This window comes from Aythya marila, assembly GCF_965140915.1.
Source record: "Aythya marila genome assembly, chromosome: 1".
Classification (NCBI taxonomy): domain Eukaryota; kingdom Metazoa; phylum Chordata; class Aves; order Anseriformes; family Anatidae; genus Aythya; species Aythya marila.
In genome coordinates this window covers 150,458,385-150,478,012 of record NC_139042.1, presented here as the reverse complement: position 1 = coordinate 150,478,012, position 19,628 = coordinate 150,458,385, and the positions used below count along the sequence as shown (strand labels likewise).

Below are 19,628 nucleotides of genomic sequence, written 5' to 3'. Positions count from 1 at the left end.
GAAGATGTCTTTATATAAATACTGCCAAACAGCGAAGAAATCTGAAAATGTATAAGTGATTTGCACTGAGAACTGTCTTGTGAGAACAGCTCTTAATTATACATAACAGCAAAGGCCTTATAGAAGATGTTTGGGCAGTTCAGTTCCAGTACTTCCATGTATGAAAAAAGAATTTGACTGACCTCCTGTACTACCACAACCAGAAATGCTTTCTCCTGGTGAAAAGCCCATTAGCCCACCACTTCCATTTCCATTTGGATTAGAAGGCACTGTTGCAAGAAGACCTAAGTAATGAAACAAAATTTAAAGACAAAAAAAAAAATTAAAAATAGCATGCTTTGTTCCTCATGAGGGCCAATTCTCCACCCTCACCCTGAGCAGTTTACCTCTATAATAGAGCATCTCTCCATCTCCCCTATTGCTGGGATCTTGCCAAGTAATTCTAGTTCATAATTACTTAGTGGGCAAAAATTTTCCATATAATATTCTGTACAATTTTTCCAATATGCATTAAAGTATTCAACATACTGCACTAGACTGCATTGCATCCTGATTCAATATCCATTATTAACAGAACACAGACTGCTTATACGTTTCTGAACGATGTAAATGCACGTGGTTTGCTTCTCAGAGCAAAGGGGATGGTTTTTGCTAACTAGGCAGAATGCTATCACAGCTTGCATCAGCATCTGAGCAACAGCACGTGCACATATATGCTATGACTGAAGTTATGAACCTAATCACTGTTATTAAAACTTAGCTGTACAGAAGTATCACAACACTCACTCAACCCAGTTTAACCAAAAGCTTCCATAAACCTAAATAAAAAGTTTTCTGGAAAAGGTTTGGAAACAGACAGCCCAATCAATCCCTTTTTGCTCTTCTTGGTTACATCTAATATTTTCATATTTTTGAATATACAACCCCGGTCACAACACAGACCTCACACCTAACTAACCATGACTATGGAATGAAGCTATTAATTGCTAGAAGGAGAGAGAAGTTTTCAAATAAATAAAGCCAATAGCCATACCCAGTCCTCTGTATCGGGAAAGCTGCTGGTAAATTTGTTTCATCCTTTCAATATTCAGACGGCTTGCTTCGGCATGATTTACCATTGGTTTGGGATAATTAACTCCTATAATACATTTTGCAGCCTTCTGGATGCTCTCTGGGGCATTCCAAGGATCATAGATGTATTTTGCAGGGAAACCTCTAAGTACAGGCAAGTAACGTCTTAAAAAAAAAAAAACCAAAAAACAAAAAAAAGAACAACATTTTAAATATCAAGCTATTTAAGCTATTTGACAGTTTAAGCAACGTCTACAAATTACTGTAACCTCTGGACTGTGAATTACCTGATATAATCTCCATTTGGGTCAGTTCTTCTGCCAAAACCCACTGGACAGTAGCAGTGGAAAAACTGCTGAAAGAAGGAACTGCAGGATAACCACATCCAGCTCCCAGCATTCACACTCCAGTCTGCATCAAGTAAGAGCTCTTCAAAGACCTTGAGAAATCAGAGCAACAAGTTAGTGTGAACACAGCACATCTCTGAAACACCTACATTTTCAGGAGCTGTTCAGAGTCTTGGATTTCAGCAGAGTAAATCCAGCTCTTCCACATGGCAACGTTCTTTCTAAACTGGCACATTCACAGACTGCTGAGAACACAAGTACAAACACTTACCTAGGCGTCAAAGTCAAGAACAGAAGTGATAGCCCATTTTGGCTTTTAACCTGTAAAAAAACCTTGTAGACATCTCAGAAAGGTAAGACCAAAAAGTTGCACCTTTTTGCTTAAACACATCCTTAAAAAATAAAACCTCAAAGGATGGCAAGAGTCTGATTACTTCTAAGTGTATTTGTTGCTTCTGGAAGAGCTGCCACTGCACATTACAACTTCCTCAAGTCTTTGCTAACTTCCACGAAGCAGGAAACACAAACACACAAGGCACATTTCTAACTGTTAGTCTAAACACCTCAACTTGTATAGCAGCTTTCACTAGGCAAGGAGACCTAAGAGTAAAAAAATCAAGAGTTTCAGGATAGTAAAAACATTCAAAAGCTGTGATCTTGAAGGCCACCAGTTAATCTACTAAGTCATGGTTTTGAGGATACACGTTTAATATAAACATCTCCAAGAATTTAAAAGTAACAAATGAGGAAGCTGATTTAAATCTGGAACTCAACACTTGCAAAACATTCAAGTTCCTAGCACTGACTGTTTATTACTTGCTTTATTACTTGTTAACAGAGACAAGCCTAGTGTGCATAACAAGAAGCTTCTTTGCTCAATAGTCATAGCACTAACAATACAGGCTAACAAGAAAGAAAGAAGCCTTAATCTTTGAAGAAGAACTTGCATACTTTTTTTTTTTTAAATAAAAACAGCATACTGAGTAGTTTTCAAAACAGATACTTACTACCTGTTTTCCAAGTTCTGATTTTCCTTTCAAACTTGCATTGTCTTCAAAAGTTCCAAAAAAAAAAATAATGCCATTTTCTTTACCCTAAGACTCTGAAACTTAATATGTTAGTATTGCCACCCAAACTGAGCTAGTATTTTTTCCAAAATAGTCTCAATAAGGCAATACTGTTGAACAAGGATTTCTCTCTCTAGATATGTTCGTGACAGCATTCATACTACAGTATACCATGAATATTACAAAAGTAACATTGCCTATGTATCTGCAACTACTAGTAAGAAAAACCCTATTATTCAAAACAATTTTATTTTATTTATTTATTTATTTTTAAGTAAACAACCTATAACATAAGATCTTTGGCTGAATGCTAAATGCTAGCACACAACTATTCCACTAGATGTTGCCATGTCATAAGACTTCAGAAATAACATTTCCTTGGAAAGCCAGATTAACTTTTGCTAGCTAGGGACATACGAACTAAATATCCTTCCACTGCACAAGTCTGGTCCCCCATACATCTGTATTATTTCAAGAATAGGAAAAAGTTGGCACTCATCTGTAATACAGTTTCTTCATTTGGCTGAATTACCTATGCATGTTTATCTTCAATGTCTGTATCTATGAACTGCAGGAGGAAAATTCCTAAGACAGCTTAGTTGTTGTGTAACGGAGACTTATTTATTTATTTTAAATGGAACATGTTTATTTGCAGCTGATCTGTGGAGCAAGGTGAAGTTTCCTAAGATTATATACATACATAAATGTGAAGTTAAAACCCTGATAGCAAGTAAATTATTTTTTAAACTTCAGAAATAAAGAACTATTTTGTATTGATTATTATCATTTAGTAAAACAAATGCCGTCCTTCTAAAAAAAAGTAAAACTGATTCAAATGCTAAGATGAAATTTCTCCATTCTTTTCTTCAGAAGACTGACATTTGCACTTTGAACTTCAACATTTCCTGGACACTTCCATGGAATTAATTGCACTGAAACTACAGCTAAATCACTTGCCTATACTTATACTGCTAACATTAGGTGAATGACCAGAAGTGTCTGAAAAGACACTGAACTATTATTTTTTTCCCTTTGAATTCATGTGTTCTTTCTTAGCAGAGAAGCAAACAAGATGTGAACAGAAACTGTGCATGCAATACAACTGGAAATTAGTTCCAGTTACAGGAGTAAACCATACTTACTTGTCAAGACTTAAGAAGAAATCTCAAATTTAAAAGAATTGCAGACCTATTCTGACTGCACAAAAGACTAATATAAGGGTGTACTCAGGCAAAATCTTTTCTGCCACTGGTTTGATCAGAACTGATTAATTTTGTCCGCAGTTTAAGGCTTCATATTCAGCTTAGTCATTTTGTGGATATCATTGCTGTGTAATGTATCTGAGGCTTCAGTGTTAAAATTCAAGAAAGAGAAACAATACCTTCATTCCTTCTTCCCAACTAATCCAGAGGTCACCTCGAGTCAAAAAGCATGCCACAGCATGCCGCGCTAAATGGTGAATCCAGCCTTCTTGACGAAGCTGTGTCATAATTGCATCAATCCAAGGGAAACCTGTCCTGCCTTCTGCCCACTTGGCCAAAGCCTCGGGATTTTTATCCCATGGAATTTGAACACAGATAGGATTCCCCTCCATTTTATCAAACCGTGGATTGTTAGTCGCCGCTGTGTAGAAAAATTCACGCCATAACAGCTGGCCATAGAGGGAGAGGGGAGGGGAGCTGTTCTTTTTTACCTGGAGATCAGCATTAAAAGGAAAACATTTTTATTAGGAGAACGTAAGGAAAAATAATAAATCAATAAATCTATGAAATCTATGAACGTGTAGTTATCCATGTAGAAATCATACCTTTTTGTACAGGTCCGTTAGCTTGAAATAAAAGAGACGACAAGACAAACAGCCAAAGCGGAGGTAGGGACTAAGCCCAGTAGGGCTTGCCAGAAGGGAATTTGCGTTCATTCGTGGCCTTTCAAAGTTTGCTACCCAAGCCTTAAAAAAAAAAAATCCAAAACACAGCAATATCAGTCTACAGAGTAGGTAGCAAAAAAAACATGAAGAGAGAAATTGTGCACTGTCTATAACTGAATCCAGACACTAGACAGGTGATCACACTATTTTAGATCCAAGATAAAGCAATCAAACATTCAAGGGGTTCCTCCTGAATGAGTTGAGCCTCTAGAAGATTATTCACCCCGATGCAGAAGACACGTTTCCCAGAACCAGCTATCCTTTATTTAAATATAAAGGAAACCAAGAGAACTAACAGGACATTATATTTCAGAGGAATCCCCTTTCAAAAGGGGTAAGAACTATGTTTCACATAAAGTAACTTCCAAAGAAAAAACAGTTCAATTCTTCAAAGTACGAAGTGACAGACTTTCTCCAAAATTTAAGAGAAAACCTCTCATCTTTTAAAACTACAAAACAGCATCTTGATTTACATTATTATATAAAGGCCTTGAGTATAGTTTGCTTTTGTTTGTTCTTTAAACTTCTTGCCCAATTCCTTTTACATTTCATTGCAAAGGGCAACTATGTTTTCCAGGTATGTCATATTTGCAATGATTTGAAACATACCTTTCGTTCTAAATGTCTTTCCAGTCGTGTGAGAGCTTCTGTTTCTCCCCCAGGCCATACTGCAGAAGGCAGACCATCTGTGTCAAAACCTGAAAAACAAATTAAAACAAAGAAATTCCTTGTTTGCCTCTACTGTAGGGCAATAAAATTCTGGCATATTGACACTCGGTGACATTTTATTATACCCTGAGCATAGCCTTAAGTTGGACATGTGGCAAAGTACAAGTTTTGTAACAGTACACAATCAAGTCTTATCAAAGCCCATTCAACACCTCTAACTTGCAGAAAAAGGCAGTTTTTATATTCCATTATCAAGCTTAATACTGAATTACCTTTATTAATTGCACTTTTGTTTTGGCACAAAGAAAGAACACTTTCTTTCATTTTCCAAATTATGTTCACATTTCCAGCTCTGCAATATCTGGGCTAAACCGCAAGTTTCATTTATTTTTTTTTAATACTACTAAGAAGCAAGAATTGTTATAATTTACAGAATGCTTGAAAACTTTTTGCATTGCATTAAAAGCAGGCATGCGATCTTCAGAACTAATACACTCATTTCATTGACCTTGACATAAATAACAGATTGGAATTATGGTCAATTTGATGATAAATAAGTACTTCTGCTGCAGAAGAAAGAAGAGAAGGTAAGACTTCGTTCCCCTCTTTTCACCTTCAAAATGCTGTTCACCAGGAACATGAAATAACATGTCCACGTACAGTTTAGTAAGACCCTCCTTTCTTAAAAAGGCTTTAAAAGCAAAGTCTGTTGTAAGGGAATTCAAACAGACTAGACAGAGCTGCAAGAGCACAGCCAAAATCTGTCCAGACTCTTTTGTTAAAGATTTAGTAGTCATACCACATCTGTTTGCTTTTTAAGTGGGGAGCTGGTAGGAAATCAAAATATTATAGCTTGATAATATTTCTCAACATTTACAGAAACAAGAGATTTTTTAGAATCTTCTAGAGTAATTACTTGCTTTATTGTGATCTTTTTTGGCATTACAAGACAAGAGCTGTAACTGTAAAGGGTCAGATCAGTGACACGAAGCACGAGGATACCAAATATATTTAATAATCTTTAATACTTCACTTTGTATTAGTTTGTTGATGATGATTTGGTATCATCAGAATAGCTATGCTGCACTACGGGATGCTAAGCAGTACGTAGGGCAGTTTAAATTATCTGACCTACCATTAAAAAAACAGCACTTAAGATGTACAGAGCTCTTTATCCTTTTCTTGTTTGATTTGTATGTCACAATTGGCATCAGTTTAACAATTAACCATAAACAGACCCTCTCTCCTGTGGTTATTTTTATTTATTTATTTATTTGTTATGTATTATGCTTCCAGTGGTAGATTACATCTTTCTTGTTGCACAATGTCTAAGCAGTCTCAGAACATACCTAGCTCTTCAAGTGATGGGACACCGTATTTCTCGTCATGGTCATCAGAAACCGGAGTAGTACATTTTTCCATTACTTCGGGGGTTATGGTCTCTACTGGCATCTCCAGCGGTTCCATTCTACTAATTAGAGTCTGGAATCGCTTGTAAGTAAGAGGTGGCTGTCCTCCGTTTAATTCTATGATTCTGGAGTTTAAAAAAAAAAAAAAAAAAAAAAAGGAAAGAAAAAGACAAGAGGTATGTCAGACAACGGCATATTACAATGCATTGTAAAAATATGTAATTTATATAAATTTATTGTGCAAATTGTATAAAACATATACACCTATACACACGTGGAGAAGAAATTTTTTATCTGCCTCTAGCATGCTATAAAGAAAAACAGATACTCATGGTAATTCAGATGCTTTCAACCTTAACTTTACACCGCCCTTTTTCCCTCCACCAGGGAGACATAAATAAACTCTTAATAACAAAATCAATTATTTTTAACTCCTGGGTTGAGGAAAGTCCCCCTGTAATGAACACAGACAGCTTGAGGCAAAGGTAGATACAGATCAACCAAGCAGATGAAAGACCACAGCTACATAGGTGGGTTGGGTGCATCTTTATTAGACTATGCTATTTGCATAAAAATGCATTTTCCTATTCTGGTATTGAAAAGAGAGCTGTTTCCATATTCTGCTTTGTCAATCTTTAAATACATCTGCAATCTTGGAAACAAGGAAGCTTCAGGTGTGGGGGAAGAGGGCATTGGGGGAGAGAGAATTTTTCATCTTAAACAGTGGAAGAATTCCCTGTCCTCTCGTATGTTTAGCTGCCTCTCATACATGTGGCTTCTAACAGAAGAAAACTGGCACCTACCACAATAAATTACTCAACGTCAAGAGAAGCCAAGTCATACTTTCGAACAGTTTGCAGATTATGTTTCTATAATAGGGAGCTAATACTAATCCATTTAAATAGATCTCTGGCAAACTATAAACAACACATTAGGTAATGCAACACAGGGGTATCAAACAATCCCCAATTAGTTATTGGATACAGAACTGAGAGGAAGCAGCTCTTCAAAAGTTAAGAACTTTTTGCTAACTTGCGTGCAAGCAAGCGACAAAGACAGAAAAATCTAAACTAACCAAACAACTAACAAAAGCAGACAGCAGTTGTGAGAAGTTAAAGGTGTTTGAACCACCTCACTATGAAGTCAGATAATTAACCATTATTTTCAAAAGAACCCAGAAGTCAAAGCTATAATTCAGTTTTCTGCATCAATTTTGAAGTTCCAAAATTCTACTCAGTAGGTAATAAAATTTGCACGGATAGACAAATGGATAAAAAACATTAAAACAATTTGTAGTCTTGCTAACTCTAAAGCACTCTGCACAGAAAGTAACACACACTATCTAAGCAAATCCTGCATACCTTTTTTCTTTCTAAGACCAGAGATAATGGTAACTTACTTGTCTAGGTCATATAACGTATGGGAAATTCGAACAATGACCTCCACTCCAGCTTCACTAGCCAGCTTCTTAATTGCTGCATCTCTCTCCTTTCCAAATGGTTCGGAGTCATATTCAATTGAAAGTTTCGCAATGTTCCATTCCTGAAACACAAAATAAATACGTGGTCCTTCAGCAAGTCAGCTGCTCGATGGAGGGGGAGGGCAAGGAGAATGGGAAGGACAGGATGCAACACAGCTACCCTCTGGGGATAGCTGTCAGAAGTACACAAAGGTGCAAAACAGATTTAGGTACAGACTCCCAAAAATAAAGCCCAACACTTTGGCATCTAAAGAGGAATCATGCACAAAGAAGCCTTTATTTATCCATCCCATTACACGTCTGTGAAAGTTTTTAAAGCTCAGCTCTCAATTCAGGATCCATGTAGCTTAAGAGACATAACAGAAGGCAAGTATGACGCAGGCTGCCTCCTGGACATTCTCCCACAACAGTACTTTGCCCTACAGAAAAGCTTTTCACATGTGCCTGTCAGCTTTAACAGCAGAGCTGAAGTTTTTGGAGAGAAACTAATTCAGAGGTAACCGGATTCTTCCCAGAAAAGGGGGAGTGCAGTGGAGCAGCAACTATTTCCCCCCTCTCCAAAACCAGACACCACCACACATTTTCCCTTCCTGTTCCAAATCCCCAACAGGAAAGTCTTCCAATTCTCAATTAAAGGTCAAAACATTTGTCTCTCAAGAAGAGGATGCCATCAAGCCTAACATCCTTGATGTCACAGGCCATTTAATTTTACCCACAGGTGCTGCTACCAAGCCAGCAGTAACAGATGAGGGAAAAGAACTGAAGAAAGGCTCCACTAGGGACTATGCTTTGTGCAACAGGAAGAAACTGGTAAGGTGGTAATGCACCAATGATCCTAGAAAGCCACCCTGCCAATGAAACTCAGAGGAACACTTTTCTAATCCCAGATCTCGTAATCAGGTGATTTAAACCTACCAGCCAGACTATTTCAGACAACTGGATTTACACCAGAGACAAGGGTACTCAATGCTGCTCACCCAGGGTGCTGCTTCACTTCTGGACCCTCTAGCTCTCTCCTAGATGAGGCCCAGGTAGAGTCCTGGTGGTCTATCCACACATCCTATGGAGTGCTTGGCTCCTTCCACCCCAAAGTCTGCCAACAATGACCCAGCAGGCCCTGAACCCCTTAGCAACCTCCCACACCTTTATGCAACATTTATTTTTCCTTTTGTTGTGTAAAACCACTATCCGACCATTTCCAGCATTTTTTCCCTGATTTTCTTTCTTTCTTCTGGCACACTGAAAGGGAAGCCGTGAAAATTGTGTCCAAGGAGCAGAGCCACATCACACAAGGAGCCAAGGAACTTTGACACAGGTGTGATGTGATCACACCCAGATCACGTTAGCATGAGCCAGGCACTTACACCAAGGACACAAGTCACTCTGCTCTGCGTGATGGATGCTTTTAGCAACACTGATGCATTTAACGAATTAGAGATTGACCCGATTCTGTTTTCTTCAAGTCAGTCCCAAAGCACCAAAGATACAGAACAGGCTGGAATAAATTGAAGAGAATAAGGCAAGAACCAACCAAAATTTGATGGGTTCAAGTTAACCAACAGGTACGACATGGATGTCCACTACTAATAGAATTTGAATCCCTGCAGTCAGATGGCAACACCTTTCTCAAGTTACTTCAACAAAATAAATCTAAAATAATTTTGCAAAGACCTGCAGAATTCACTGGTAAAAATATTGTCTCTGTGCACTTCTCCACAAGATGACAAGCTGCTGCTGCTATCAGCAGCACTATTAGCTAGCACCGCTGACAACACACAACAGTGAATTCAGAGACATGAAGGGTGCAAAGCTCCACTGAGGGATTCTAAGTGGGTGGGAAAGAAAAAAGCAAACAATTATTTATCTCTATGAAACATCCTAGGAGTCCTTGAGGTCTTTTGCAAAGATAAAATTAGATCAGTGCTCTGTCTTTTGAACAAACTGTTCTTCAGCCTGTGAAAATGAGATATCTATCAAACAACTGTGAAATATTCATTCCCCACCCAGGAACCAGCATCTATGCTGGGAATTCTGACACAAGGGTTTACAGAAGTTCCACCATGTCCTACCATTATTTGCCTGAAGTTATCCTCTTTCAGGCAAAAAACCATCTGTATGTGTGCTTTGCACAATGAGGAAACTGACATACAACAAAGACAATTCTTGGCAATTTGAGGAACCAGAAGACAAACAGACGTGAACATTCTTTGAATACTATTTGCATGACAAGTTATCTTCATTTCCTTCTCAGCAGTTAAATAACGTTCTGAAAGCGCAGCACTCTGATGCCATTAAGAATAGAAAAACCAGCAGTTGTCAAAGTGGCCGCTGAAGAATGTAGGAAAACTTCTCGTCGGTGTCTCAAACCTAGAAGCTACACACAAAGCATCAAGATCTTTGTCCCTAATAAATGCAATCAGTGTGTTAGGAAGGTAATGACCACTTTGAATACCCAGGTGCTGCTGCAAGCAGCAACTAACGTCCCAGTGCTCCTGCAGAAAGTTCTTCACTGAGTGGAAACCAAGCAAAGACCAGCTGGAGTATCAACCAAGCAGCACTTTCACAATTAAAGGACAAGAGTGAAGACTAAATCCATTTATTTATTTTTTAATTTTAATAGCTTGGTGTTACAGACTTGAGAATTAAACTTATCAAATAGACAGTCTCTTTGGAAAAACAGATTTTATTTACCCCCCATCTTGCTCATTTCCATCACCTCAACTCAGTCATTCCACAAAACTTTGAAAAATCAATTTGCAAAATGTTCATTTTAACTATCCTATTATAGTGTTGTTATCTTCGGTACACTATTATCCAGGTAAGATGAATTAGTATCAGTAGCAATCCCTCAGTTTTAATTTGTTCAATAAGACCCTTTCCTGCAAAAGCCTAAAACTTTAATTATAAATTGCCTTTTGATATTATTAAATAGTCTGTGAAGAACAGGCATCAGAGCAAATTAAAGTTGAGAATTTTCAATTTGAAGTTCAACTTTACCATTCTCTACATCAAGAACAACTGCAGGTTACCAAGTATATACTACACTTCAGAATAAAACTCGGCCACATAGAAACTAGGCAAGAATAATACTTAAAGATTGAACAGATAACCCTGTCCCCTGCCTTTAAAAAAAAAAACTAAGCCTATTACTACCAAAAAAAAAAAAAAAAAAAAAAAAAAGAATCAAACCACTTTTAATTGCCAAGTTACCACACCAGAGAACCGGCCTAAATAAAGCACAGCTCTTACAGGTCAGGCTTTGAAGCTGTATTCATGTGCACAGAACTATGTTTCTGTATTTTAAAAGAAACTTGGAAAGGAAAACTTGGTAACGCATAGCACCTACAGTTAGGAATCCATTAGAAATTAGTCATATTTCTGGAGAGAAAAAGAACAAGAACTGTGAGGTCTAAGAGGAACCCAGTTTAGTTGGTGGTATGCACCTTAGAGGGGGGTGCAAAATCCAAATAATTAAAAGAAACCTGAAAGAGAAATTGCAGCAGTACGTTAAGGATTTGCATAGATAGCAACTTGCATTGAGGGATGCTCATAGAAGAAATATTCCTAGCTGAAACAAGTTTAGCAGTTATATTTATAGACAAACCAACTGCAAGGTGAAAAAAACCCTCTATGTTAATTTGTATGCATTTCTAACATTTACCTTAAAAAGTCTGGGGAAAACATCTGCTGGCTGTCCACGAATTACAAACAAGCGTGAGTTCAGTTTCCGTAGATTGGCATCAAGATCCTCAAGACACTGAAGCAGAAACCTGCAAAGAAGCGTAAAGAAACATTGACTTTCTGAGGCAGACCAGACAATTTTACAGAAGAAGAAGGGAACTATGAGGAACAACCCAACAAAGATTATCAGATCTTCAGTATTTAGTGCAGATTTCGGTGACGCACGCATGCATGTTCACATCCTAATTACACTAGGCTTGCAGTAGTTCAATAGCTTAAATATACCCAATGGCATGTGATTCAGAAAACCCAACCTCATTTAAGTTTTTACTTCAACGCTATTCAGTTCTGGAATTGGCTAAAAACATACTCAAGCCTTAACCAAAGCAAGAAGTGTCTTTTCACCCCCAAAAAAGCAGCACACCACAGCAGAACAGCAGACAATCAGCTGTTGGCATACTGCTACGAAACTTAATCCAAGGCTCCCTTACAACACAGCAGCCCGAACTGTTTCTAAAAACAGCATTACCAGAGGACTAGATGGTCATGACTGACCCTCTGGCCTTCATTTCTAAAAATACCCCTCTGTATAACGAGGAGTGCCACACACGTGGGCTATAACTTCACCGGGATTTTTAACAAACAAGCCAGCAGAGAGAAGAGGAACAGGGAGGGAGCAGGATGCTGCAAGTCTGCAAGGGTTCAAGGGGAACAGGCGGTTGCAGAAGGGATGTTGAGACAGGTCCACGTGCACAAAGAATTATTGGTGGGGTCAGGAACTAAAGGTAATGATGGGTGCAGGTTGTTTTGGGGAAGACCAAAAAAAAAAAGTGGAGAATAAAAAGGAGATCTCATCAGGAGCTGGTCGAACTCTCTGCTGGGCGTTCCTGCTTATGATGGTGGTGGTGTCCTCCAAAGCCTGAGCTAACTAGGGCGGCTATGGACTGGGATGAAACCAAAACACCTAATTATCTCCCTGTGCTAAATTTTGGGTTGAAACAACAGCAAGGTAGTGAGACCATGGAGGAAGCTATGCAGTGTTTAAAAAGAAACTTGTGTATACCCCATTAGAAACCATACAGTAGTCATTTCAGTGATGCAACCTAACCTACGGTCACATCTGCTTCCATTAAAGAGAATTCGGGCCCTAAGTCACTTCCACATCAACGCTGGAAAGCACAGCTTCATTTATTTTTGTTTTTAAACCCAGAATTACAGTCTCTCTTTACTCTCACCCACCTCCATGCTGCTCCCAAGGAACACGTGTGTTCACATCGACTTCACAAATCTCTCCCTATCAAGACAAACTGCAAGAGCATCCCAGATGACTTTGGAATAATACAGGAAAGATTTGGTTTTGTTTTATTTTAAGTTTCAAATCACAGAATACAGGGAAAAGGTATTCAGAGAAACTGCTCGTATGAAATGTCCATAACTATTTCAAAGCAAAAACTGGCCTCTCGGGAAATGATCAGCTTTTTTCTATCTGCATCTCAGTTCCCTTGATTTTCTCAGTGTTTTCCTGCTAACTGATCACAGCATACAACTTCTGGTCTGGACCTGGCACCAAATCCTATTCAAGAAGATTACATGCACTGACCCAGTCTTCAATTCGCATCCAAAGACCCTAAACTTGCCCTTAATACTGGTTAATCTCTATTTTGTTGGTTCCCCGTACCTCCTCTTACCTCTCAACTATCTCGTACCACACTCCTGCATTTCCATCTCCATAAAACTCTTCCATGTATTTAAAAAAAAAAAAAAAAAAAAAAAAAAACAAACAATGGTCTAAACTCTGATTGTTAAATATCCGTAGGCAGAGAGTGGGAGAGCTGAGGGGGCGCGGGGACGAGCTTCACAAAACCATCTCCCCCCAGCCGAACAAAACCCCAAATCCCAGCCTGGGCAATGCCTGGCACTGCAAGCACATTGTTCGGAGATAAAAAACAAATTAAACCCTAGCGACCCTGTGGCATTTGCAGCAACAACAATGCAAAAGAGCACTGCTTTTGAATTCAGCCCATGGATCCAGCTTACAACGAGTGATTACTCGGAATAAACCTGCCCTTTAGTAAGCCCATTTGAACCTTTCAGCTGGGCCAGATGCGCTTACCAAGAAGTGCAGCAAATAATGCAACTCCTCAGCTTCATTTTCGCCAGCTGGATTTGTGCGATACCGTATCTGAAGGCATTTTCTCGTTAAATTGAGAACAAAATTTGTCCCCCCAAAAATCCTTCACACAGATTTGCCTTGCTCAGCTAGAAATGGGCCTTCCTAAACCACCACTTCTAGACACAACCACCACCAAGGCATTCAGCTGCATCAGCAACTTGCCATAACCAAAGTGTGTGCCTCCTCTTTCTCTTGAATACCTTAAAACATGGAAAAGTAGTCCAGCAACAACTTGGTTAGATGCACGCTAATTGCCAGCTAGTTTTAGCTATATCCAGACAATTTACATCAAACTTGAATGCAGGGATTCTGAAAGGCAGAATTTCCTCATCCAACACGTTAACCTGTGCCTTTGTGAAAGGAAATTTTCAATCCTCATTCCCTGGGACAACTTCTGGATCCGGGACTTTCTCTCGTTTGGGCCTGGCATTATAATGCCTATCCTACCAAGTTACTGAGCCATCTGTAAGATACACGTATATGGCAGGGGAGGAGTAATAAGATACCCACAACACGCACACACACCCCACACACGCTAAGCAAACCGATAGAAAAAGGATAAAACAGTAATTCTCAGTTCAACGCCCCGTCACAGTGAATTATTATGCAAGCCAGAAGAGAAGAGTGTTATAAAACTGGCTTTCCAGAGTTTCCCCGTGACTGCTAACACAGGGTTCGGAGTGAGGATAGCTCTGAAGGACCAGCTCCGTGCACGGGTGCTTCACAGGAACACACAGACGTTTTCCCAACGTTTTCCCCACTTGCAGGCAACAAAACATAATTAGGAGCTGCTGTGTCTGGGCTGAAGAGCTGATTTTTATTGAGCTTTCTCAGCAAAGCCATTGAAACCATGTACTCTCCTCAGCTTAACACACTTGAAAATTAGTCTGTGAGCTGACCCTAAACAGGAACGCCCATCTCGTTAAAAGTATTCTCATTTCGGTATATGAACTCTTGGAGCAAAGTTTCTTCACAGTAGCTGTGAAGTAACAGCTGGGCTTGAACTCTGTTACACTTTTTCCCCAAAGTGCGCCAATTATGAGCTATTTAGATCTCCCTTTATAGTAAGGGGGCATGTTTCCGAGCCGGCAATTTAAAACAACTTTTCTCTCAACCTAAATCAAAATGAGAAAGCCCTTTCTTCTTCACCTTGAATAACCACAAAGTGCACGATATGGCTTGGTTAAAAAGGCACAAGAAGGACGCGTGGATGATGTTATCAGGCAAGCTCAGTGTTCATTTCATTAGCAAGAAGTACAAGGTACGTGCGTGACAGGTGACGGAAGGAGACAAGGCGACTTACTGTAACCCAGGTAGGGTGCCAAAGTAGTTATAACCATGAGAAACACGCCCATCTTCAACACCACTCTGAAAGGGCATTACACACATTTTCTCAGGTTGTCCAAGGATATTTAGAAGTTTCACAAACCCTTCTGAAGGCTGTATTCCTTACAAGGCTCTTACATGAAATCCTAGCTCCGAGAAAACCTCACAAGCTTCCCTGCTGCCAACCACACGAAGGCTGATGGGGGGCTGACGGCTGCATCAGAAGAGGGGCTGACAGGAGCTGGTTCACATGATACAAACCACAATTATATTAATTATATTTATTAAATAACAGATGATAATAAAACAGGTTGTAGGAAGTCCGTAGCAGTCTGTTACAGTGGTAGCATTTTCCTTTAGGACAACGCTTGCAGGAGGGATAGTTTTAGACATGCTTTTTAAGGCCACAATTTTATCTTTTTTTTTTTTTTTTTTTTTTTTTTGGGGGGGTGGGGTATTTTTAGGAACAATAAAACCCCAGGAATTATTAACCCCATAGAAACCATCCTCACCAGTATGAAGTGAGGAGAGTTACTGGGAATGGAGGGGACTTGAAACACAACAACCTCACTTTCAGGTCCCATTCGCATCCAAGAACAGTGGTGTTAAACCATCAGGAATTGAGAAACTTCAGTTTCAGATTTTCCCTGAGCTAATTCAGGTTCAGGAATTTACCTCAGACAAGGCAGGAATTTTGGACTTCACAAAAACAACACAAGAAAGCGATTTTGTTAGGCTCCCTCATTCTATGGAAGAAGTTACAAAAAGAGTCGAGTGAAAAAGGACAGTGCTAAATCTCGTTTCATTCCTACATATTTTACCTATGACTGCTCAGATTTCAGCAATCCAAACTTCTGTTGAACCAATCTTTTAAAATGTCTCCTACCTAACCACCATCCTCAAGCCAAGCCCTTAACCTCAATCTCTCCAACAAAGGGAAGCACTGTCAAACAAGAGACGCGCGGCTTTATGGATATTTGATCACCACCCAGACTTTGTCTCTCAGAATTACCTTAAGCAGCCTAATGGCTGCTGGATTTATTTTCCTACTCCATTTTTTTCAACTTTGCTGTCAGATACTCCTTTGTCTTTCACAGTTAGTGAAGGACTAGATTAAATAAAAATATTACACGCTTTTTTGTATTCGAATGAGCGTAGTTCACAGCGTTAAGACACTGATCACATCAATATCTCATGGCACATTTATCTTCATTCATGGGAAGAGCACGACTGAGCCTCTCTCTCATACACGTCTTCTATTTTGTCCCAAGTTCAGTCAGGACATTATGAAGTCCCTTATCACTTGAGTAAACGTATTCCTCATAAGCTGCTACAGGAGTCAGAAGGAAGGTTTCATCTAATGCTGAAACCGTGTAAGACACTGAGAAGTACCTCAAATTTGATATATTTAATATTTTATCAATGTATTTTCCTGTTTGCCACCAACCAACGCGTCTTAGACAGCGCAAGCAGTGTATTCTTATGAAACCATAAGAAGATTAAGCTCAGACAGGATTTAAGTGTTATGTACACTCCACAGCATCCTTTGGCAGCAGGCCACAGCAGCATTTTCCTATTACCAAATCAAGGTCACATAGAGGCATGCCTGATTACATTACGGTATTGCAGTGCATACCGCACACAACTTCCATTTCCCCAAAAGATACACAATGCCACGTTTGATACCAAGCTTATAAGCAGGAAAAAATTCACGTTATTCAACAACAGGTCCCGAAGCGAGCTGCCTGCGGGATCTAACAAGCCTCCTGCGGGCTCCTCTGCAGCCACTGGAGGAAGAAAGGCTCCTTCAGGGTGCAATCCGGGACTTCGGCATCTTTCGTAACTCAGTTCGAGCTGATCCGTGCACAAACAAACCAAGAAGTGCGTCGCTGGCCTTTTTTCCTCCGCCATTTACAGCTCTTCTTATCTTTAAACCAAAGCAAAGCTGTGATAGGGGAAGACAACAAAGTGCACCCAAGTCCAAGTACAGCTGGAATATTCATGATTTCTAAGAAAGCTGAGAAAGAGGATCTTAAAAAAAAAAAAAAAAACAACACAGCACCACCACGATAAATTGAACTCTTCAGGAAAGGATGAAAGAAGGAGCTTCAAAAAATAATCGGGAGAAAGCAGTGTTTAAAATTTAATCTCAGTACATCTTCAGGCTGAGTCCTTTTCAGTGGATCTTCTTTGAAGCTAAGCAGTAAAGACCTTCTCCCATATGGAGGGGGGTAAATGCCAACTTCAGCAAGCAGTACCACTATATTAAGACACTAACCTAGCTTACGCTGCACACAACGCTAGCATTTCCTTCCATATCATTCGTTTCTCAATAACTTCTTTCCACCTCAAAGCCAGCACTCCCCAAAATAAGGAAGAACGTGGCTCTTGTCCTATACAGGAGACATTCAGATTCTCCAAACAGCAATCTGTATTTGGCTCCTACTTTGCGAGCCCTCCTTCGCAGCAAATAGCATACCTGCTCTTGGTAAGGATCTGCATCAGCACTCCACACTCAAAGGACAACTATTACTCATCCAAGCTCATTCCTGTTTAACGGGCAGCAAACATCTCCAGTTACTTGCTGGTTACAAAGGTCAGCCTGCTGGTGATAAGAAACCGACAGGCTTGCAGCTTAAGCCTCTTCCCTAGAGTCTTCCACTCTTTAATGTATGCATTCTGCCTTTATTTTGCTCTAATCCTCTAATTCCAATCTGTTAAATGAACATCCTTATTCCTTGACTTTCAATTCCTCATGCTGACTCTTTCCAGAAAGAAACTTGTTGGATCCATAGAGGAAGCTCAGGGGCAAACAAATGCATTTGCAACATGGACCCGGGGAAATATGACCTAGAAGCAAATTTCAGAGCTCGGTTACTTGACAGTACAGACATGTTCACATTTAAACACATTTAAAGCTCCTTATCTGAATGTATGCAAGTTCTCTTATTTAAATGAGCTGCTTCATGTAATTAAACCAGAGCTGGCCTGCTTTTTATTCCTGTCACTGAATAAAGTAGCTCAGCCACGTTACTCTCCACAATCCACGCTGTCCATGAGAAAATAACAACTATGGCTCGTTTCAAAAGAGCAAGGGAGATAAGGACACCCTAGCCAGACACCATCTTGCAGTCTAATTCAGAAGGACACCTTCTATACTGCCCCTCCTTTACTTACCAAAGGTTTTTATTTTCTTTATATTCAAGTGACCTTTTTAGGGTTACAATTACTACTAATGAAATTTTACACAGTTTCAAGCTTTAGCAGGAAAAGAGACACTGGGTGAAAGAAACATTTCTCAACTACGCTGTATAAATTGCAGGTCCCTGTGGTACAATTCCAAGGCCCCTGGTTTCTCTGATGCCAAACATCAGTTACATGCACAGAAGAGAAGATATCTGAAGGTATTCCTGAAAGTATTCATTAGAACTGACTGGATTTCATCTCTGTGGTGCTGGCCTTACGTTGACCCAACATTCAGCATCACCCTAACCTCCCACTGCTAGTCTCAGGAGCCAAGAAGGCCAAAAGCCTCTGAACTGGTCCTTCAAAACTGAAATTAGCCACTTACATCTGAATACAAGGTAAAAACGGAGAAAAATCTCCTCACATTTTTAAGAAAAACACACATTTAGAAAGAATCATGTTTTTAAGAAAACTCAAAATCCCCCAATAACTGAGGCAGCTTTGCTTATGAAGCTGTGTCAGTCCAGAAATACTGTTCCTTGTCCCAGCTTTCTTAGCCTGGGAGCAGTAACGGAGGTGGCGGCTGGCCTCACCCTGCCAGGGACTTCCAGGCTGAAGTCTAAAGCTGACAGAAAAGATGCCTCGAGCTCAGTACTGGAAGCCCTGGTCTAGAAACTGAAATGTAGTTGGTTCAAGGCGTAATAGCTGGGGAGAGAAAAAAACACAGATCAAATAACCTCCAGATAAACAGGCTCTCTTCATCTGCCACAACAGCAGCAGTTCAGTGAAGGGCAGGGCCAACACCAAGGTCAAGGACCAACATAAAACACCTCACTTGAAGCAACCGAATTTAATTAATCCAAATGAAGCTATTAGAGAGTTCCACTGAACTGTACTACACGATAAGAAGTGATGCTCACTCATCTCTGAAGTAAGAGTAGTTCAGAAATGATTTTCTGAAGAATGAAACCTTTAAGAACCACTTATATATATATATATACACACATACGTCTTTTACCTGTCTACCCATTCCTTTCAGAAAAGAAGAAATTACCAAAGACCACCACTATCACAAATTTTTTTCTTTCACTGTTTAAAGAATGAAGGTAGGCAGCTGGAAAACAACATTCTCCAGACGATCAGTGCATTTTTTCCAGCTTGCTTGTGCCAGAAGCAGACTCGACAGCACCACAGAAGATGCAGAAGGGAGCATGGCAAGCTAGAAGACAAAAATGGGGGGGGACACAGGACAGGCCACCCCAAGCCCACCTTCCTGAAGGTGGGTGGGTAAC

The 19,628-nt window shown here is 39.7% G+C and overlaps 1 protein-coding gene across 1 annotated transcript in view; it reads right to left on the bottom strand.

Annotated features, from left to right (window-relative positions):
* Positions 1-19,628, bottom strand: part of CRY1 (cryptochrome circadian regulator 1) — a 37,929-nt gene that overhangs the window by 5,846 nt on the left and 12,455 nt on the right. Inside the window, exons 2-10 of the mRNA XM_082772561.1 lie at positions 11,632-11,740; positions 7,890-8,032; positions 6,431-6,615; positions 5,022-5,110; positions 4,293-4,433; positions 3,867-4,178; positions 1,359-1,510; positions 1,034-1,236; positions 183-284 (exon numbers count right to left, since the gene is read on the bottom strand). Of these exons, the coding sequence (XP_082628687.1) occupies positions 183-284; positions 1,034-1,236; positions 1,359-1,510; positions 3,867-4,178; positions 4,293-4,433; positions 5,022-5,110; positions 6,431-6,615; positions 7,890-8,032; positions 11,632-11,740 (1,436 nt within the window). The remainder of the gene's footprint in view (positions 1-182; positions 285-1,033; positions 1,237-1,358; positions 1,511-3,866; positions 4,179-4,292; positions 4,434-5,021; positions 5,111-6,430; positions 6,616-7,889; positions 8,033-11,631; positions 11,741-19,628) is intronic.